Here is a 23,329-nt window from a genome sequence, read left to right as displayed (position 1 = left end):
CCATTACGGTCCATCATATTCACCACAACCCTTTTTCCACCTTCTGCGCACACTGTGAGGACAGAACAGGCCTGCAGTTTTTTAACAGACTCATCAGATTAGAAGAAGCAGAGACAAAATGATTCAAATACGCACCAGAGAACATCCCAATGTCAAAGTACTGGGCATAAGCCAAGAATGTAGTCTGATTAGCAGCTCTCCATGTGCCATAATACCATATTCATCTGTTTTTGTGTGGGGTTTTTTTTTGGTCAGAAATCTGCTGTTTTACCAAGCTGCATCTGCTCCATGTTTACTAAACCCTCAATTAGAATGCAAACGTTGGAGCAGCAGATTCTATGGGCTCAATTCAAACAGACTCCTTTTCAGTTCTTCATGCAGCCCGTTTGGATAATAGGTTCTTTATATGGCCTTTCAAGATGAATATTTCATCCACACTTAACAATAACTGTCTCATTTACACAAGCCCACTGCTGTTGTGGTGTGTGGGTTCATTTTTTTTTTATTCAGTTTGAACATAATGCATTTCATTATAGAAAAAGCCCATATGCTCATATTACCTCAAATGATTTTATTTTAAAGTGTATATACCATACACTTTTTGGGAATCGAAAATATAGATTGAGTTCAACCTCTCTCAATGTTAAAATCAGAATTGAGCAGAATAGCATCATTCTTTTGTGCATTTCATGTGTGCCTATGAATAAGTATCTTTGAAGTTTATCAATTCCGATTCTGCTTATCGATTGCGATTCTTTTCGATTACCAGTTTCGATTCCAATGTGATTAAATAATGATATCAAACATTTATCCTGTGTCTCTTTATTTTCCAAATCATTTATTGAAGCTGAATACCATGAACAAAAATCAACATGCTACGTGATAACTTTTTTTTTCTTTCCCCAATGTAAGTTGTGGTTCTCTCACGATTCTGAAGGTAAAACAGAGAACTAAACAAAATCATATGTAATTTATGAATGAATGATTCAATGACTCACTCAAGATGTTGTTTCATTACTGGATGAATCCGCATTCTTATAATATTTATATATAATATTCTTATTATATGATTCAAAAACAAATACATTTTAACGCCCCCTTTTCACGTTCTACTGGCGAAACAATGTAATTGATAAATCTTCATTTGAAATATTAAATTACGATTTTAATTGTTACCATACACACAGTTTATACCTTCAACTATAAACTTTTATCCCAGTCCTTCTGTGATTTGAATGTCTGTTACACAGAAAAAAAAATGATGCTGTGTGGCTGAAAAGACTGTGAAGCGGTTTCATTCATGACACATGACATCGGCTCTCTTTAGGTCAACGGCAGAGCGAATGTAAATGTTCAAATCACACTGGTGAGATCGTATGCTGCACGGACGAACCAACAAGTGATCATAACATTGATCGCACATGTCAAAGGTTGAGGAATGAAACAAATGAATCATCGTAATTTAGGAATAGAATCACGTTGGTGTTTGATTCGTGTTTGTGATCTTTAACAATCTATTAAATTAAATTGGGGATGAGACCTCTCTTGCAACATGTTTAGCAGATATTATAACTTGCTTAGCTTTTTGGGCATCTGATCGCAGATGTAGCCCAACTTTGGAGCATTTAGATTAACGAGCAAGGTCCTGGCAGATCACTAGGTCTGGTCCTCAGATAAAAAATAAAACATTTTTAAAAAAGCTCATAGGAATCGATAGGCGGAATTAAAATATTAATTTGATAACAAGAATCCGATTCCTGACATTAAGTATCCGATTCTGGAATCTGAGTCGATTTTCGATTCCCAATCCTATGAATAAGTGAAACAACTTAGGACTTGAATCACAAAAACATTTATAATCTGCAGTTCAGGAAGCTGACCACTAATACAAGACATTTTATTTGTCAGTCAGCATCAAGCTGAAAACAAATAAGTTATGTACAAAACATGACACACTAGTGGCTTTTGTCCACTATCAGAGCAGTACAACTATCTTCATTTATATATATATATTTATACTGTATAGAGATCTGCTTGTGCAGTGTCAATAATTAAATCAAATATATAATTTTTGCAATAAATAAAGCTGAAGAACATTCCTTTCATCTGAGTCCACTGTGGTTCTGAAGCGCCATTACCATTAAGTTCACCACTGCTACATAATAAAGGCAAGAGCCTCACAAGACCCTGTATTCAATCAAATTTAATTCCAGTGAGCGGAATGCACTGCAATATGGACATCCTGACAATTTTAGGCATAGAAGACCAGCTCTGGGATCTGACCCCCCTGTACTCCGGTTCCATTGGTACTGTCTGAGGAACACTGGAACTGGAAGGTCACCTTTCCACATTGCACTTCCGTCATACCCTCCTGTCCAAAGTAGCTAAGTTCACTCCCATCCAATACGGCACTGACTGTGTAGAAGGTGTCCTGCTCCACTTGGACTGGGTGTTCGAACCATACAGAGAAGGTGTTGCTGGATCCATCTGAAACAAATTTTGTTAGGTTCTGAGCCAGTGTCACTCCTTGGCGCTTGAGTTCAATCTTGACGCTGTACTCTGCCTTTCCACCACTGGAACCGTACAAGCCAAGCCCTGCGATGAAGATCCTCTTATCCACCGCGAACTGGATGCTATCGCAGCGTCCACGGTAGCGCCATTGGTTACTACGGTAAGCCGAGGACTGGAAACGATGGCAGCGCTGTGGCGTCAGACCCTTTCTTTTCTGCATTGGGAATTCCAGCTTGGGCTTATTGGCTGCCGTGTACCACAGGAAGACATCATGAGTCTCTTCCAGCGTTAAAATGTCTGACTGTGCGGCTCCATTGGCGAACTCCTCCAGGGTCATGGTTGGGATGCGAACCAAGTAGAGAGCCTTGCCCAGTGCTGCCCTTTTATTACGAGAGGTCAGTCCCAGTCCCTGCCTTTTGCATTCAGCCACTGCCCAATCGAGAGCCGCCTGGAAGACCACCGCCTCTCGGGTGTTTAGAGTCTCTCGCTTTAGTATGACCTCCAGTGTTTTGAGATCAATCTCACAGAAACCCTCAGAACGAAGCGCCAGCTCGGCCTGAGCATCAATGACCTCCCAACACCGCTGGGTCAGCTCAGGCTCCTCGAACAGTCGACTCTGGGACAACAACACACAGGCGTTTTTGGCCTCCAGGCTCGTCTCCAGAAAGGTGACGCAGGCTTTAGCCAGAGCAGGCACTATATACTTTTTGGCAGCGTACAGAGTGGCCAGCACTGTGTCCGCTTCAAGTTCAATCTCATCACTGTACATGTACCTGGAAGTGAATAGAAAAATTTAGAAATAAACAATGTTGTTCTATAAGAACTTATAGAAGCTTTCGTTTTTGCAGTGAATTAGTTTAGAGTTACATGTAGGGGTCAACAACAAATGCTAAAAAAATAAAATAAGAGGAAAATCTAGTTAAAATGCATCTTAGAGATCCACTCTTTGTAATGTTATGTTTTTCAAAACCATATGAATGCAACATTTAAGAAAATGTTCAATGTGATTCTGAAAAAAAAAAAAATGTCATGTGGTGTAACCATGTAACAAATTTTACATTTTCCTTACACCTTGAATAAATATGAATGTATTAATAAATATGTAATGTGATTAATATTTTTTGCTTGTTTATCAAGGTAAAAAAACAAACAATTATTAATTCATAGATATCATTAGATTTTAAAGGAGTTGTACCACATGACATTCATTAACAACCTGAACTCACATAGTCATAAAAAGTGTAATTACACGATATTTTATCAGTTATTCACCTAGACAATCATGACCACTGGGTTCAACAAATGACACCAAAAGTTTGCCAAATATTAATAAACAGTTGTTCATTTTTTTTTCTAAGAATTTGGAGAATGTAAAGTAACTAAAAACAGGTGTATTGAAGTAATTCTACACATGGTTTGAATTATATATTTGTAAAAAAACATGTACAGATGTGTACTAAGAAATCACTGATGCATAGGCATTAAAATTAAGGGGAGAACTTACTTCAAAAGAATTAAAAAAGCAGCAGGCTCCACGTCTGGAATATGAATCTCGGCTTCTCCTTCTGCTAGATCTCCATAAAACATGGCACCAAATACAGAACTCCCCACTGCCAGCACATACTGGAAGCACAAAAGCCACACAAGAGCGGTTAAGCAGAGCCTGATGAAACAGACACTTGAGAAGCGTTTTTACTCGGGAGGATGCGCTCACCTTGTGCGCTGGAACTTTTTGGGACGCGCCCGGCGGACCCACAACAAAATGAACATCTGCCATGAGTTCGTTATTGAACATCAAAGCATTCCTGAAGAGAACAAAATGTAACACAATATTTAGTTTATGAACCCATAAGAGCGTGTATGACTCGAAAAGCAAGCCGAATGCGCCCTTACCTCTCTCGCAGCGTCGGGTGAGTGGACTGCCAGCTGGCAGTCTCGACGTTATTATTGTTGATGTTCTGCTGAGTGGCAGTTGTAGTCGGCGTTGTCACCGTTTGAGTGACTTGGACGATGGTCTTTTTGCTGGCAGCTGTGACTGCTGTGCTGTTACTGTTGGGAAGGTTGGTATTTATGCTGGCAGGATAGAGTTCTGCAGCCATCTTCTTCCTCAAGGACAATGTCACGATTTCATAGCATACTGGCAGCTTGTTGAGCTGTTTCCCACTCTTTCTAGTCCTTTTTAAGGTTTCTGGAAGCAAAAGGAAAAACGTCAAAAACTTCATGATCCTGCCATATAGGCAATCTGGCGTTGTTGGCATCAGCAAGTCTATCCACCAGTCTGCAGAGTAATTAAAAGGCAGGTGTAGCGGGAAAACAGCTCATATAATTTAATCAGAAACTACAAGCCTCAGTAACTCGAAATACATGCGCTTCCATGGCGTTTTTCCCCATTTTGGGCATTAAAAATTACATCAACGTATCCGTCCAGCGGAAATATTCCAGCTAGAAAATTATCTCCTCGTCATCATCGCATCCTCGCGATCCTTGATCTCGCGCCAATACGAACTTTATGCAGTGTAAGTAACACGATACAAGTAAAGCAAGCCACTACGTTCGGTTAAATAAGTCTGAAGAGGTCCTAATCGACCAAGGAAAATGCTACGTGATCCTTGTCATCCTACATGTCTGTGATGTATCCCTCTCAAGCTCCTCTACTCTGTATTGTAAAGCCCGTTTTGTGTGACGGGCGAGGACGCCCAGCTCTCTGTTGACAAATCAAGCTACGAGTAAATCGGACGTCAGTGGCCCAGAGGCGCCTCCCTCAGCCAGTCCCTCTCTCGCCGCTCACACGAGCGCATATTAACCCTTTGCGCATGGTTTTTTAGGGTTTGGAACCGATATCTGTTCCTTTAAAAACGAATTAATTTTATTGAACACATTGCTAAAATACTCTGCTACACTGAACAGCATTATTGATTCCCAAACGACTGACTCTTATGAGTCAAAAACATACGCGACCAGGGTAGTCCGACTACCTTGGGAGCGATTCTTATGAGTCGGTTCTTATGCATCAAAACATTTACGCATCAATCTTTGCGTGGCGTTATTGAAATAACCTGACTGGCAAGTTATTCATTTCATGTGTTAATGAAACACAACCTGCTAATGTGTTATGTTTAAGGCATGTGAGACCTAAATATGTGTATACTGACTAGTTGTTTACATGGAAACGTGTAGTTAGATACATATAATTTACGGTATCGCATATTCATTTTACTACTTAAAGTGCAAGACAAGTACAATCCAATGTGCTTCTAAAAAGTCATTTAAAAGTCTGTATGTATGCACACCTTTTGGAAATAAACGTAGGCTACTGCATTTATTTATGTTCTGTTGAATCTGACACAATGTTATAATTTATAAATTTAGAGCATTAAATGTTACTTCTTCCTTATATAAGTTAACCTAATAATAATGGAACCGTAAGCAACATGAATCGTTAACAAAAATCTGCATCGAAACCAGAATTGTTCAATTCTAGATAAAACGTTGCATCTTTATTGGAAAATACGTGTTCACGTCACCACTTCGACCAACACGGGAATTAAAAAATATCAAAATGTATCATATCTTACACTAGTGTTATCCATGTCATCACCTGAGGCCAGATTTGACCAGCGTTATATGAAATCCCGCGCGAAGCTTTTGAAGGGATTTAAAAAAAAAAAAGGTATTTCATAAAGTAACTTTTTCTATCAACGCGCAATACAGAACTCAAAGCTTTACAACCATCATCGAGTTCCAGTTGCAGTGTTTCAACTTCATAGGATCAGTCAATTTGCTGATGCAGCCTTAAATGTCTCATAAGGGGATAAACATCTGCAACGAAGTGCTCATACTAAGCAAATCTTTGAAGTGGTCGGTAGAAATATCGTCCTCGTTCACCATGAACATGTCCTATCAGTGTTTATAGCGCGAGCGTTCTTTACAACCCGGTTTTAAAGAGATAAGTAGAAGCAGAACCGAGCTACCGTCAGCATAGACTTGTCCACCAAAACGGACTCTTCAGTCGAAGTAATATGAATCATTATTCGCAATTCAATAAAACAATAACCGCAGAGGAACTCAAATAGCACATTATTAGTCGTTCTTTACCTTAATGAGCCGACCGAAGCTCAGCTTGCAGGAAAACACATTCAGGTTTGATGTTTGAAGGCTCGCTGGCAGCCAGGAGCCATGTTAAATCTACAGAGAGAGAGAGAGAGAGAGAGAGAGAGGGGGGTTGGGCTTGCACAGCTTTCCCGGATCTCCAACAGAGGGCTCCGGCGCTGGAAACTGGATCCTTCGCCTACGATAAGCGGCTTATCTATCTCATACAATTTAGACAATGATGTTTTTTTGCCAGTCAGAGTGTGTGAAACATGCACACAGAGAGTGAAATGTACTAAATGTAAAGCACTTTCAGTAAGTCACGTCTAAAAGTACATCGAGTAACGTCTTGCTACTTAAAAAGTTTTGTTTTATTAAATGTAATAACCTTTTTGAGAAAGGATGATTAATATGACAAACTCACATAAGATGACTGCTCCAATCTTACCAGTCTTATAGAAAACGCTTTGTTTATTCTCTGTGATATAGCTGCTCACCCATGGAAGCAATGCATTTAGTTATTAACATAGTAAGATAAATACCTAGAATGATAACAAAGTGCATTAAATGGTGAAACTATATGCACAAAAACAGTGTTTAAGATTACAGTAATATATTAAAATAATATGCTAAGAAATGCATTATCATGCAGCATTAAAGGTTGCTTTTATATAGCTAAAAATAACTGGAAGCAGACACTAGAAGTCTTGCACATTCAGTTTACTGATGGCTGCACCCACTCTTGCATTATAAATAAGGTGGATATAATGCTTTAAGTGAGTGTAAATGTGACATAAAAGTAGATCTAAACAAACACACAAATCAAATCAGTCAAAATGCAATGCAATAGGCAGCTTTGTAATAGCAGAAGCTGTTAATGTGACACTGTTGGCAGATACTGTACAGAAATGTACTGTACTGTAAATCTCACTGGAAGTAGTAAGTCATCCAGGTTTTTTAACCTACTGTTTTGTGAGTACTGTGAATTGGACACTACTCTGTTCACATACTGTTTTCGTTTCCCATATGCCATAATCCCAACCACAATTTGGAAGTGTGTTCCATTTCATCAGGTGGACAAGGAAAGTTTATATGGACAGACCTTTAACCTCTCAATTTTAACCCAGAGGACACGAGTCTACTCATGCATACACTTCAGGCATATACCACAATGCAATGTGATTGTGATGCCACCACACCCCCACCCCATACAACTCTAATGCATGATATACCATTTAGAGGTTTAACAGCATAATACTTGCAGTTTCCGTAAGATGAAAGTTGTTGTTAATTGGTATTGTCGTTTACTATTCATCCTCTTAGTTGTGCATTTCTATAGTTTTATGTGGATTTTTATACATCTCCACTTTTTCGGGGGCTGCAGAATTAACTGTATAGTAAAAACACAGTTCCCACTTCTGCTATGTAATAATTGCAAAAGGTCTTGATTAACGCTTTCAATTTAGCACTCCCACTGTGTCAAAATCAAGCTTCCCCCCAAGCAAGTGATGATCTTAACAATTACAGACACATCAGACATGTGAAAGACAAGGTCAGAGACTGAGTTTGAGGCATCTGATGCCTCAATGCATCTTTTAAGGCATGTCTTTGTTCAACCTAGATCAGAACCCATTTTAGCACCAAAATTAAGAGGATCATCCATTATTTTTGCTTCACAAGGGTTCTGTTGTTGGAATAGGCAGCATGTAGCTTTCTTATAAAGAATTTCCCCTAACTGAACTGCTGTCCTCAACCCTCACCAAGAGGCCTCTTTTTCTGTAAAGCCAAGTTTCCCGTCCCCAGCAGCAATTCTCAAAGATCTATTTGATTATATCTCACTGTATTCATTTATCACTTTTCCCTTAATCAAACTCTGACAGCCACAGTCTCACAAATCAGATAATTTTACAGCCATGGTTGAAATAGAAATCTGAAAATCAATTTATTTTTCAGAGCTGTATGGATCATTCCGAAGAATGTTACATGAGAAAATTAAATCTTTCTTAAACGACTTAAACTATTTCCTGTTTCACAGATGGTACTGAATATTTGTTCTGTCAACCGCTCTGCTCTACTGCATTAATATTATAATTTAATATAAAATTACAAAGCCGCCAGTGACAGACAGTCGGGAGAGTTCAATGAACATACTCTCGTAAGTGCAAGTGCAGTCCCTTTAGTGTAGCCTTAGATAGGATCATAGATTACGCCTTTCTTAGCTGAGCTCATTTCCTTCTTATTAGGACAGCAGTGATGTTTGGGCTTTATTGGGCCAGCAGATTGAGTTTATCCAAGGACTTAGAAGTAGGTGGAAGTGAGGGATATTTGCTCCCACAGAGTGACTCTAAAGGGGGTCGCACACCGGACGAGAAGCGCAGCGCCGCGTCGCGTCGCGCCACGTCTTTAAAATTCGAACACATTATTCTCTATGGGAGTACACACACCGGCGGCGCCATTCGGCGTCTGTCCGCGGCGCCCAGCTACGACTCAGAACGCTGTTCAAATTTCTGCCGCGCCACAGAGCGCCATCCGCATAGTTTTATATTAAAAAACCCAGATGTTATAAACTGAAACTGAAATTAAAGTACAGCACACTTGTTTCATTCAAATAAAACATTACAAAGTGTTTGGTTACGTTTTCAGCAGCACAGTTGCCTAGACAACAGATACAACAAAACAATAACAGACTTATTATAATAACACAGATTATTTTCATTAATTAACGTTAAAAACTCAGCTTTTATCAATTAAAATCATATATTTAAAATAAATAATATAAAATAATAGATGAAGTTAAAACTCTCCCATCTTGCTGCGAAATTGAGCTCACGCATTTAGAATGTGCGCGTCCAGTGTGCGATACCTCGAGTTGTCCTACATGTGGCGCGACGCGACGCGGCGCGTCTCGTCCGGTGTGCGACCGCCTTGAGCCAAGCCTCTTTTAAAGGTTCCCATAGGAGGACCGTGTTCTAGATTCAACATGGAGTCACCGAGAACACCAAAAAATGATGCTCTTTTTAATCTTTTAGAAGGGCAACAGTTAAATAAGGTACACAAAGACTTGAAGACCTGATTTGTAATAAACTCAAACTCTTCAATCTAAAGTTACATATTTAAGTCATGTTCTCAGTCCAGATGCTGATTACAGATCTGTTTATTTCTATCTATAGATCCATGTCTGTACATTCCACGATTCGCCCACATGTTGGAGTTTGGTGAAAAGACTCATGAGGTCTGGATGACTGCTCTCAGACTGCTGCAGAGGATGAAAAGGGACTGAATGTACACGGGACGGTGACCACCGGGCTTGTGTGGTGCAGGTAGTTTGTCTAATGTTCAAATGTTTAACACAGAAGGTAATGTATTCCACAGAAGGAAGAATCACACATGTTTGGAACAGCATGAATCACAACAAAATCTCCATTTTTGTATAAACTATCCCTTTAAAACCCAATCCTTTCTTTGTTTTGGATGAACCTCCAAGTTGATAAAAGATTCACTAGGCGCTTCCTTTGTCAGCTTGAAATGAAAATAGTCTACGTGTTTTTTTCAGTCTTCAGTTCTGTGCAGATCTGTCAGATCATAAAGCAAATCCCTTAATGTGCTAAAAGTTTGACACGGGAACTGGAGCAGCGAGTTCCATAACAAGGATAAAAACAAGATCACGGCAAGTGCTTTACCACCGCACAGATCTCGGTGCCCTCGATCTGAAGCAGAACACGTTGGTCTCTGCACCCTGTCGTCAGCAAGATGCCTCAACTGCTCAGGAATAGAAGGCAGACTTCCTGCCGGCATCTCTAGTTCAGCCTTCTCTTGCTGTCTCATTTCTCCCATCTAACATCCGCTGCTGCAATATCTGAATAATTCATAATTCATCATTAATCATTCACACTATTCAGGGGAATATGGTAAGTGTAAATGTCAGTTTTCTGTATTGAGGTTGATTGTTTCAGAGCGAGGGGAGTAAACACAACTACAAGTCAACAAAGATCAAGATAAAAGCAAAAATGAAAGATAATGGGTGTCACTCACTGTGCACATGTTTGTGGGAATGTTTTTACCCAGAAATAATAATTCATCAGTAAGTTCGCACTTAGATTCTTGTTGAATTTAGGATACATACATATATATATATATTATATATATATATATATATATATATATATATATATATATATATATATATAGTTTTTTGGGACAAAATTAATGCTTTTATTTAGCAAGTATGCATTAATAATTTAATACATTGACAGTACATAATTATAAACTGTTAATTTTAAAAATTATATTTCAAATAAATGCTGTTCTCATTCTATTCATAAAAGAATCCTGAAACCAACAAATAAACTAACGAGCAGCATAACTGTTTTCAACATTGATAATAATAAGAAATGCTCCTTGAGCAGCAGATCAGCATATAAAAAAATGATTTCTGAAAGACACTGAAGACTGAAATAATGTCTGCTGAAATTTCAGTCTTGCATCACAGGAATTAATTAAATTTGTATTAAATTGTGTTAAAATGTATTAAATTTATAGTGCAATTATAGAACTATTCTGTAAATATATTTGACGAGCATTTGCTTTTATGTTGACAAAAGTTATTGTATCGGCTTGTTTTGTTATTGTTCTTTTAAACCAAACTCTGCAGCACAATTTACATAATGCCTCCTAACCGGATTGCTATATCACACAACACACCTCAGCATCTGCAGAGAGTCTTTTTACAGATGCTCCATTACTATAGAAAATGCACCCTCAACACTTTTGCATGAAACATACATTGTATGGTTGCATGGTGGTGAAATGTCATACAAATTGAGAACAATACGGTTTTGGACAAAACATTTATCCTCATTTTCTCTCCCACGTCCCCCCAGCTTTGCTCCTAGCAGCTCGTATGCATGAATTCTGTTGTACAGTGAAGGAGGTGATATCTGTTGTCAAGGTGTGCGAGGCCACGCTGAGAAAAAGGTGAAGTTCATTGTAGATTCTAACATATTTTTATACAGTATGTAGGGAAATTGTCTGCTTTTACCAAAACAAGTAGTGACCCGACTTGTGTTTGATACGTAATGCTTAAATACCCTACACTTAATTTGTCACAGTAAAACTAGGGATGTACAATATATATCGGTACCATATTAGTATCAGTCAACATTGAGTATATCCTGTCCTGTAAATACTGTCCTTTTGAACTGAACCTGAAATAAATCCGGTTGTTTAAATACGTATCACTGTTTCCACAAAGTTTTCAGTGTTGATAATAATAGGAAATGTTTCTTGAGTAGAAAATCAGCTTATTAGAATCAATTCTGAAGGATCATGTGACACTGAAGACTGGAGTAATGTATTTGAAATTAAAACAGTTGTTTTTAATTATAATAATATTCCTTATGGTTGTTTTATCGTACTTTTGATGAAATAAATGCAGACTTGGTAAGCATAAGAGACTTCGTAAAATCGTACTGACACAATACAATAGTTTGTGTGTGTGTGTGTGTATATGTGTGTGTGACAAGATATGAAGCTATGAGTATGAAATTCAGCCATATGAGACTCTGGATAAATGGTTTTCTTAATTGAAATGTCATAGTTTCAGCTGGAGGAGGAGTTGGCCAAGAAACTTGAGGAATAGCAAGGTTAGTCTGTCCTCCTGGAATAAGATATTGATTCTCTCTATTGACTCAACATGGCATCTGAATGCTCTCTGCGGTGCGTTATCTCAGCTACACTAAGCATTTCAACATTTTCCCAATGATTATGAATGGCAAAGTCCCTTGTGGTTTGGCGCGACAGCAGCTGTTTCCATAAATGTCTCCATATATTAGGACTATATGTTATTACTTGACGTGCCATTAGCTCACTCTACCAGGGAATTCATGTTGCATGCTGAATGTTTTTCAGATTAAAAATCAAACTGTCAATCAGAGACATCAGGCTTAGGTGTATGTGTCTGTATGTTGTCTGCAGGTGAGATCAACTCATACCGTGATGAGATTGAGACACAGCTGGCAGTGAGCAGCAGAACCAAACTGAGAGGGATTCATGCCTCCTACGCAAGAGAAGGTAGATCAAATCAAGTGCTCTGCATGTTTATTTAGTACACCTAGGCACAGCTGAGCACAGTTAGCTGATGATATTTGTTCTTAATAGAGATTATTGTGGGGTTTTATGCCGATATTGGTTTTTGATTCATGCTGTGACACCCTTTCAGATGATGACTGTGCGTCTTTGGCCTCTGGGATGACTGGAGACGAAGACCCAGAGGATGAGGAAATGGAGGCAGCAGCTTAACATCTCAACCAGGAGTTCATGAATCAGATGTTTGATCAGGGAGACCAGGGAGGAATGGAGGATCAGGATACAGTAGCGCTCTCCAGTCAGGCCACACATGTGCCTCTGACAGCGCTCCTCGCCTCGGCCCATTGCCCAGTGCAGCCAGTCTTGGTCTAACAGACTCCATTCGGAAAAGCATCACATAGGAGGACACAACAAACCTGTAAGATTACCACTTCCTCAGTACAGTGTGATGTTGTCTTTGGCCAAACACTGCATTCATTACAAAATACTGCATCTTTCTTTGCTGTTTTATGTGAGGAACTGTGGCCCTACTGTAAACGCATCATTTTAGCAATAACTCTTTTTTTTTTTTTTTTTACTATTGATGGTGCCTTTTCTGTTTAAATTTGTTAAGTTAGTCATTAGTAGCTCTAGATCAGTGGTTGTCAGCAGTTTTGACTCAGAAACTCCCAAGACAAGATATTATTCAAACTGATGAGTATTACCTCTCTGGTAATAAAATAAATAAGTCACATAATTTATTAATAAAGAAAAACTCAGTTTGATGTTTTACATCTTTATTTTTAGTGTTTATTAAATTAATTTAATTTAATAGTAAATTAATTAAGATTTCCTTAAAATATTCATTCAAATACTTATATTAATTATTAAATAATTGTATGATGTTTGGGTGCTTTTAAAAGTCTGGAACCACTATTCTAGATGGAATTGCAAACCTTTCACATTTTCTGTTGGCATTTTAAGGGGAAATGTGGTACAAGGTGTTGATTAGGGCTCAGAGTACCAGGGTTCCCACAGTCCTGGAAAACTTGGAAATATTAGGGATTTCCATGGTTTGATTTCCAGGCCTGGAAAAGTCACAGCAATCATGAAAGGTCATGGGAAAATCTGGAAAATAGACTAAATGAATTCTGGTCACAGATGACTGAACCTTTCTTGGAAATTTAGGGATCAGGTATTGTGTATGATTATTGGTATGGCTGAATGCGTAATCAGATTAGCCACAGTATTGAAATTCATCATGAAAGCAAAACTGACGATTCCTTATTTATAGAAATTGTCCTATTGTAAATTTATCGTCAGTGCATATAATGATTTTTTTAGAATAACATTTCAAATGGCACTTAGAGGATTTTGCATCTGAACTCTTCATATTATTTCATAAATTATCTTAATTGCTTAATTCATAATTTTATAATAATATTATATTATTAATTATATTTTATGCCGTTTTTATATGGGTCCAAACTCTTGTGGTCCATTTGTCAGTTTAAATGAAATATTTCCTGACTCTATCTTCAAAGCCACTGGGTTTCTTTGTTATAAGATGGATGACTGTAGGAAGTGTGGTGAATGTTTAATCTTGAGGAAAGCTTTAACCCTTTGCTATTGTGAAAGTCAGCGCTCCGATGGAGGCTATGCCAGACATAATCACTTAGAGCTTTTTGAAATCCTTTTAAGACTTTTAATAAGAGCTGCTCCAATCTGTCCGCTTCATGCTGAACAGCAGAGCAAAAGCCACAGATGTACTTTCTCATTATAGTGTTTTTATGATGATCTCATTTCAGTTTATAGCGAGCATATGATTTCAGAGACGGGAAACGTATGGAGCTTTACTCCGAGGTTATTAAATGCTGTCCTCTTTTACTTGCACAGATGACTGTATTTGTTATTTGACTGTCGTTCAACATGTGTGGGTTCAGTTAAAAACCATACACTGCTGGCTGCTTCTATTTGATCAAAAATACTAGAAAAACTGTAATATTGTGAAAAAGTATTACAATTTCTATATTAAAATATTTGAAAATAGCATTAGTCCTGTGACGGCAAAGCTGAATTTGAAGCATGATTACTTCAGTCTTCAGGGTCACATGATCCTTCAGAAATCATTCTAATGTGACGATTTGCTGCACAAGAAACTTACTGAAAAAGTTACTGGTCTTTCTTGATCTACGAACCATCTTTTGGTCAGGTTGCATTGATTGAGGTGGCTATCTGCAACAGATTTCTTGATTTACCGAGAGCTTTAGATTACTGAAATTCATCAAAGACCACACTGAAAATAAAATGTCATAGTGACAGGACAGAATATCACAAGATCTGCCCAGGAATACTTTTCTGACCTCAGCACCTGCTCGCTAGCTGAACTCGGGTTGTTCCCTTTTAACCTTTGACCCTGACCCCGACGGCTCCTCGACCTAAGTGTTCCCTGCAGCTCTGAGTGACGAGGAGCAGTGCTTTATCTGACGCAGCATATGTCTCCTGAGGCCAGATCTAGGAGATCTGAGCCGAGCTGCTTTATTTTAAAGCAGTTCAGACTGTGATTTGCTGTCTGAGCAGCTTTGCGTGGACTATTTCTGCTATGGCAGTTTGCTGATACATTTCCTTCATCATCATTGTACTTTTGCACGAGAAGGTGATGATTTTGCAGGACTGAAAGCCTCTTAGAGTCACTCATGCAGACGGCTTTCTGGGGTTCCACTTAGCATGGATGACTCTCACTGCTCACAACAATACATACAGCAGACTATGAAGGCCACAGATGCATCTCTGGTCACTCTAAATGTTGGACTGTGAATGTGTGTTTATGTGTGCACTGAAAAATGAAGACAAAATTACAAAGAGCAAGAAATAATTGATTTATGGGAATTGTTTAAGCAAAAACCAGAATGTAGAATTCAAATTGGCTCTCAACAAGAAAGCACAAAAAACTATGAAAGAATGTGCATATATATTCAAAAAAAATTCTACAGCTATCAAGAAAATATTATAGGATTATAATTTTATTTTATTATTTTTTGAAGGTCATGAGGATGTAAAAATGAATATTATTAACAGATATGAGCCAAATTACAATTTTATTTTATTTAATGTCACAAGGATGCTGGAGCCTATCCTATCTTCTTGGGCCTCCGGGAAGGAAACACCTTGTATAGTTGACCAGTCTGTTTTTATTGTATGTTATTTTATTTTACTTTTAAGTATTATCACTTTATTAGTATTTATAATCGTATTATAAGCAGGCATATTTTAGTGTAGCAGGAAAGTGCAAAAGTGCAAAAACTTGCATTTTTAAACTGCTGCAGTATGCAGGTCTGCATACATTTTGTGTTATCTAAATAGGCAACACATGAGACGGACACATACAAAGTGAGAGTGAGTGAAAGAGGTAGAAAGCAAGTGACCAAGAATGTGTGTGTGTGTGTGTGTGAGGTCTGGCAGATGCCTCTCTCACTCTGACAGGCTGTCGGTACTGAAGTGTCTCACTCTTTCAGACTGTCTGTCTCTTCACTTCTCTTGGGGTACATGAGATTCACTCTCTCTCTTTCGTTCTCTCACTTTCTCTGCAGTGAAGGGAGCGACTGGCCAGTTCTATAGCCTCCTTTCCATCAATAGCATCTGTTTCACGCAGGTTCGCTTCCCACCGGCGCACCAGTTTTAACCTAGAAATCTCCCTCGAGAGGCATCTAAGGAGTCCCGCTTATTTAATCAATATATATTTTTCCAGACCAGCAAGTGCAGTGAAATATGAATTTTATCTGATGATGATAAATGGGTTTGGGAGTCCATTATCAATTCTTGTTTTTCACTATTCAATATATTCCAACCCCATACAGAGCTGGCCACCAGATCCTGGGTAATGCATTTCAGATTGACTCTCCGAGTGCGTGAGAGTGAGAGAATGAAAAGATAAAAATACAGGAAGGATTTTCCCTTGGGCTTGCCATGGTTTTATGAACCTTGTTTGAACTTTGCCATTTCAAATGCCAGGCATTGGCCAACATATCCACAACTGAGATATAGAGAGGAACTTTCCTCAAAGGAGAGGCCTGTCTGTTCTCACAAAGCTTCATGTGACCCTCCCTTTCCTGGATCTTTGAAATCAGGATATTGTGATGTTCTGGTGTGATGAGCAGCTTGCAGCATTAAGGAAAAAAAAAAAAAAAACATATTGTACCGGCATCACAGGTTTACAGAGAACATTGACCACTCAGGCTTTAAAAATAATCTAAATTTTCCCAGCATAGACAAATATTTTTTTTTCATCAAATTTTCCAAATGACTCTGAATCATAAGTGAGTACTGTTACTGTTTTGGAACCAAACAGTTAGCACACATGCTTTCCTATGATGACCTGTGGTGCTCATGTAGGCGAAACAGTTTGTATACAGATTGTGTCATTTACTAATCTCATTCCCCATTTCTTTTCTTTACTATGTAAGTGGAAAAAGGCTTAATATAAAAAGGCGCATATAGATTTTATTGAAGACAGTTATGTGACTTTATAGGTTTAAATCAAATTAGTATGTGGCACACTAATGATTTTATAATGAGCATATTAATGAGTTTCCTCATCCCCTCATGGACTTATGTGAATGGGTTGTTCACACACAATCTTTTCCTACTAGGGTACTACATTATATTGATACCATAGTGGTTATCCGCCATTATTAGTTTTTTTCATGTATTGGTTGATATTTCTACACTGTAAAAAATAAGTGTAATTTTAACTGTAAAATTTTGTAAAAACGCTACGGAAAAAAACTGATAATAGGTTAACAGTAAGTTCCCGTACTATATACAGGGAAAAACTGTAAAAGATCTAACAAAGCATTTAATGTAAATTTACAGTAAAATTCTGTTAATTATACAGCTTTTAGAAGTTAAAAAAGAACAAATCAATGTATAATTTACAGTCTAAAACTGTAAACTGATATTCCCAGAATTCCCTGCGTGACACTCCACGTTTGAAAGTATTTTGTTTAAATAATCATGTTTTTAAATAGTTCTTGTTATCAGTTATGTACATTTGAGCTTTATGTTACATCTTCTGTTGCTTAATGAAAGTTTTTTGCATTATTTAAGTATCACGTGTGTTACCATGATGGTGTTTTGTGTTTCCATAAATGTGCACCTTCTATATGTTAATATATACTTCTGCTTGTGGTGAAGCTACTTGTGATGAGCTTTGATACTTCATGTGGCTTTCTCTTATACAGTACCATCTTTATTATTATGGTGGTTGTCAGTATTTTCAAGGTACAAAACAGATTTAATTTTGTGTGTTGTTGAATTTACTGGTTTATATTCACATTTTCTTGTTTGTAAATTACAGCTTTATATTGTAAAATTAACAGTTTTTGACGTAAATGTGTTTACAGTTTTCTGTATTTTTACAAAATTATTCTGGCAACCACAGCTGCCAAAAAGTTTTTGTAAAAACAACAAGAAATTTTTTACAGTGTACATTTAATGGTACAATCTGTTCAAAAATGCAGCACTCATGCTGTGAGTCCCTGAAAAACCAGTGAGATAATGCATGTTTACATAGAAACCATAAAAAAAGCACCAACATGCCTTGTAAACGGCCCTTAAAGCTTACAGTGTTAAGTGCCTCTTCCAGGGGTAAAAAGTGGAATTGTCCTGTCTGTATGTATTGAGGAGGCATGTCATGAGTGTTCTGCAGCAGGGACACTGATTGATTACACCTGCTCGTAACTCCTCCCATACTGCATTGCTGCACTTCATTTCCTGTTGTGCACTGAGCTTCGGCTGTGGTGATGCTGCCTCACGCTCCAGTGCGCTCTGAGCGCTGTCCCTCCCTCTCTCTGCTGTTAATGCCACTTCTGCTTGCGTGTGTAAAGTATCGATTTAATGGCCTGCATGCAGTCAGACAGCTGTGCTTGATTCAGAGCGATTGACCAATGGCTTGGGGAACGAGAGAGAAATGGGAGAATGCGTGTAGAGTCACTGTTAGTTTAGAAGGACATTTGCTGAATGACGCATGGGAAAGCACATCTTCCGCAGGCAAATTCAGCATTTAACCTTTCAAGCAGATGTGTTTGACATGATCAAAACATGCTGAGGGATAGCGGAGAGCAAAAGGCTCTTTTATAGTCCATCCACATCTATAGTTAACTGCATGTGCAGAATGTCAATGTGGAGTCTGATTTAAAATATACTGTAGCTGCCTACTGTAGCTGACCCGAAGACAAGAAAACCCACACATACACACATATATTCTTCACTTCTTGGCCTGCTTGCCCATGGCACAGACAGTGTGAGCAGGTGGTGAGGTTGGAAAAGGCCCTCAGAGGTTATCGTGCCATATTGCAAGAGGTTTTTTTTCCACCATGTCCTCGTTTTTGTATGAGCGTGAAACACTCTTAGTCCTCAAGATCTTTTGATTCTTTTTTAAGTTTTGAGCAAAAGAAGCTAGTTTACATCTAGAGTAATTCTCAGTGGATCTTCATAACATGGGCATCTCTTTTTAGCATTATGAGAAATCTAATAATTTATCCTCAAAGGATAATACCAGTTGATCTTTAAATTGATTTGATTCAATGGGAACAAACGGATGGTAGGTATTATTATTTTCTCCAGCAAATCACAGGTTGCAGTTATATAATGACATATAAAATCTCAAAATGCAAATGTTGCTCCCAATACTCATTCATCTCTGTGGCATTTCACAGTGGAGCATCAAGCTGATCTGTTTATTTGCATAATGATTCATATGATTCATTATGTAATCTGGATTATGTTCAGTCAAGTGCATACTCCTATTAGAGGCTCGATCCTCACTGAAATATGTTTGAGCATATTGGATTATGAGCATTTAATCATGTCTTCCATTCTTGATATCATCATACAAACAACGTGCAACATTAACGAATAAAGCAAGGGCCCAAAAATGAATAGTCTTCAATCATTTTCTCACCTGGCTAACACTGTTCCTCTCTCTGTGGAACACATAAGGAGAATTTTAAGGAATTAACACAGCTTTTTTTGCATACTCATTGACCCTTCGCAAAGACCTTCCCCCCCTTAGTTACTGGTGCTATGTCTGCTCTCACACTACACATCATGATCTCATGCAGTGAAAAATACATCACTGAGCAAAGAGGAAACCGGGAACTGACAACACGCCAGACAGAGCAGGTTACTTTAGGTATTAAACAAAGTATCAGCTTTCAAATGTTGTCATTTTTTAAGAAATTCAAACAATAAATACGGTTTTGTGGCTCTTTAATTAGATTCAGCGTAATTATTGGTCAGATCGAACATTTATTAAACTCCCTGAGAAGGGTCAATTGCAAAATCCAAAATGATAAAGGGCATCTCAAAATCTGAGACTCTTTCATTTTTGTGAAGCCAGATTTCAAATCAAATATGGTGCCACAGGTATCATTTTGATTTGACAATAACTAATGACTTACATTTTCATTGATTCATCACATAGCTACTTAAACTCATAAGTACTCATTTTTTTTAAAAAAATTGGTACTTGGATTTTTTTTTTTTTTGTACATTTATTTATTTGTGGAGTTTAACACATTGCTTTCTTACTGTTGTGCTAGTTTAGAGCTATTGAATGAAAAACATATATTCTTATTTCTTTCTTGCCATTAAAGGGATACTACACCCCAAAATGCAAATTTTGTCATTAATCACTTACCCCCATGTTGTTCCAAACCCATGAAAGCTTCTGTGTCAGCCGCGCTGCACGGTTGCGCTGTTTTTGTTCAAATCACATTGTAAAAACACGTTGCAAATGTATCCTTGTGTAGTGGCTGACACAGAATAGCGTACGTAGTATGCATTCAGCGGATATTCTCCAAAATGGCACTACAGCGATGCTGAGAGACACAGAGGACACAAATTGTTGAACAAAGTCATAATTTTTGTTTTCTTCGCTTACAAAAAGTATTCTTGTTGCTTTATAACGTTACGGTTGAATCACTGATGGCAGGTGGAGAATTCTAACGATGTCTTTCATACTTTTCTGGACCTTGACAGTGTCATTTGCTTGGAAGTCAATGGGACAGTCACAAGCCTCCCGGTTTTCATCCAAAATATCTTAATTTGTGTTCCGAAGACAAACTAAGCTTTTAAGGGTTTGGGGTGGAGTATCCCTTTAAGATTAAAAAAACAATTTGAGATGAATTGGATGTTTTTTTTTTTTTTTTTTTTTGACAAAAGCTGCTACACCCCTATAGGTCTCGTCATTCCAATAGGACTCGAGAGTTTTGTGGGAGGGTAAAAAAAAGTTCCCCATACAGACTGTTATATATCTGTATTCTGTAGATAATTTATTTTACAATTGACCTTTTTTTTTGGCTGCAAAATGTATAAAAAATTGGTGACTTTTAAAATGTAGCTAAAATTGGTGTCTTGAAGCTGTATGCCATTCCCTGCTGGTTGTATTGCTTAGTCTGTGTGACCTTTGAGTGAGTACTTTCACATTTTTCAACCCCCATCGAAACTGGAGCTCCTTGTGAGAGGCTACCATCATCTATCCAACCCCAATCAGCCACACGACAGCCTTCTAAAGAGCAGAAACCTGATCGCGCCATGTTGTTTTTCTTTCTCCCTTCTATCCAAGCTGGCTGTGCAATCACTCCGGGGAAACGCTGTGATTTGCTCCACTAGGTTTGATATGTGACAGCCACTCAGAGATGCCTGCAAACAAGTCCAATTCCCTTATAGACCAGTGTGCCCATGTTGGTCCATGCCTGAGCAAGTATCCTATCTCTGTCTTATGGACGATATACCTGGATTCAATTACAGTCCTGCTAAAGATTTAGAATTCACCTACCCGTTGAAAACCAGGTGTTAGAGGAGCAGGCAATTGGAGATAGTAGAAGATGTAACAGACGGTGTGAATAAGGTAGTGAGTGCAACCACAAACATTTTATATTAGACTGGCCTTTGACTGAAACCATGTGACAAAGAACTTGTGATAGGACAAAAACATTTCTACACAATTACTTCACCCAAATTACAATTCTCAGTCTTCAAGGGGAGAATAGATTTACCTTCCAATATCTGTGCCATTGATCTGAATGTGTTGTTATTAAGGAAGCTAGTAATAAATATGTCAACAGTTTAGATTTTTAAGGGGACTTTAAACTATTTCATACCAAGGAACTGCAAATAGTATGCTCCTTTCGTTGAAATGATGATATATATATATATATATATATATATATATATATATATATATATATAACTAAATCTGTTTATTTAATAAAATTGTAAAGATTTAGATTTATTCGTTGCTTTTAAAATCTAGAATTGTCAATAGAATAAAAAAGTCATGATTGATTCAAAGATATCTGGTCTATAAAAGGCAATGAAACCGTAATAACATCTAATGCATTAAAATTACTGCCCCCCCCCCCCATCTCAAATTTTCTATGGACTCTCAAGCATTCCAGTGCTGACCCCACGTTATATAATGTGGCTTGTTTTTCTTTCCCTGGCTGTTAAACTGGAGTTAGAATCCATTTTTTAGAAGGTGCCTCTGATGTTTGCATCTCAAATGATACTCAGTCAAATGATACTGGACACTACAGCCTTTGAAGTAGTGTGATGTGTCTTAAACCTCACACATGCAAGTGTAAGAATCTGAGATGGGGACAGATTGTGACCTATTTTCTTTTGTCTCAGTTCAGATATTTAAATCTGTTCTCCCTGGCCATGTCGGCGCGTGTGAATGTGAATCGGATGGCCACAGTAGAGACGACATTCAGATCTCTCTATGTTCAATTAATGAACATCTGGTCTGGATCCACAGAGGCTCCACCAATCCAATCACACTTTTCCCAGGCCAACTTTGCAGCTCTTTATATTTGGAGAAAGATTTTTTGTCAAATGAAAATCAGCTTTAAAGTCACTTACAGAGAAAGGTTTTTGCATGTCGTTGTTTGCTTTAGTTCAATCCTTTGGTTAGGTTTTTAAAAAGGTTAGCTTAAATAGATCATGCAAAACTAAAGAGAAATGATATTCAGGATCAGGGTGTTTCTTTTGTGTTAATTAATATACTTGATCCATCTTGAGTAAACACTATTGAACATTGCATTTCAAAATGTTCACGTCTTTAATTCTTTACCCATTTACAGGCAGAGATGCTGCTTTATTTTGTGATTGTTTTCTTTCATCGTGTCTATTTACAGCTCTCTTTTCTTGCCCTGATCTCATCTATATTTATATATTCTTACAGACACTTGCTAATTATATTCAGGTGGTGTTTATAGCACATATTTATGTGAATCTGAGGTCACATCAGGACATTTTGTGTTGTAGCACACAGTTACATTGCTGTTCATATTTGCCTCAATATGAGATTTTAATTTAGGGATTAATGAATGTGACACTGTGGATTTTAAGACAATTTGGGAAAGTATTTGAGGAACACACAAAATCCTTTCATATCACTGCTAAGCCTATTAATGGCAATTACACAACAAAGAGCTGGCAGTGCGTGCGTTATTGGGAGAACGCCACCAGAGCACTTCCTGTGTAGTGTACCATCTCTGACAGCTGCAGACTCCAGTCAAGCAGGACAGTTTTCTTCAGTTTCATTCTGAATGGGAAATTCACCTGAATAGCCTGCAAGCTATCTGATGGGAATTGCTTCCCC

At 37.9% G+C, this 23,329-nt stretch overlaps 1 protein-coding gene and 1 long non-coding RNA gene across 3 annotated transcripts in view; one reads left to right on the top strand and one right to left on the bottom strand.

Moving 5' to 3' along the window:
• Nucleotides 1-806: 806 nt before the first annotated feature.
• btbd6b (BTB (POZ) domain containing 6b) lies at nt 807-6,762 on the bottom strand. Of its 2 annotated transcripts, XM_026291229.1 has the most exons (5): nt 6,607-6,762; nt 4,405-4,699; nt 4,226-4,316; nt 4,016-4,134; nt 807-3,284 (listed from the first exon to the last, which is right to left on the bottom strand). In XM_026291229.1, exons 2-5 carry the CDS (start codon nt 4,608-4,610, stop codon nt 2,252-2,254), a joined length of 1,449 nt encoding a protein of 482 aa, XP_026147014.1. In that variant the 5' UTR covers nt 4,611-4,699; nt 6,607-6,762; the 3' UTR covers nt 807-2,251. The 2 variants fall into 2 exon arrangements, with proteins under 2 accessions (XP_026147014.1, XP_026147013.1); XM_026291228.1 differs by lacking the exon at nt 6,607-6,762 and having other exon boundaries at nt 4,405-5,219.
• Nucleotides 6,763-11,485: 4,723 nt separating this feature from the next.
• Nucleotides 11,486-23,329, top strand: part of LOC113121024 (uncharacterized) — a 33,102-nt gene continuing 21,258 nt past the window's right edge. Inside the window, exons 1-3 of the long non-coding RNA XR_003294663.1 lie at nt 11,486-11,574; nt 12,574-12,669; nt 12,818-13,102. This is a non-coding gene — a long non-coding RNA (uncharacterized LOC113121024). The remainder of the gene's footprint in view (nt 11,575-12,573; nt 12,670-12,817; nt 13,103-23,329) is intronic.

This window comes from Carassius auratus, chromosome 20 (assembly GCF_003368295.1).
Source record: "Carassius auratus strain Wakin chromosome 20, ASM336829v1, whole genome shotgun sequence".
In the NCBI taxonomy this organism is placed as follows: Eukaryota; Metazoa; Chordata; class Actinopteri; order Cypriniformes; family Cyprinidae; genus Carassius; species Carassius auratus.
This window is presented reverse-complemented; position numbering and strand designations above follow the sequence as displayed.

Bases quoted from the DNA above. Each gene is read 5' to 3' on its own strand.
- btbd6b (XM_026291228.1), bottom strand. From the start codon at position 4,769: ATGCCAACAACGCCAGATTGCCTATATGGCAGGATCATGAAGTTTTTG. The intron at 4,317-4,404 runs GTAAGGGCGCAT...TGTTCTCTTCAG, and splicing joins CACCCGACGCTGCGAGAGAG to GAATGCTTTGATGTTCAATA. The intron at 4,135-4,225 runs GTGAGCGCATCC...TTGTGCTTCCAG, and splicing joins AAAAAGTTCCAGCGCACAAG to TATGTGCTGGCAGTGGGGAG.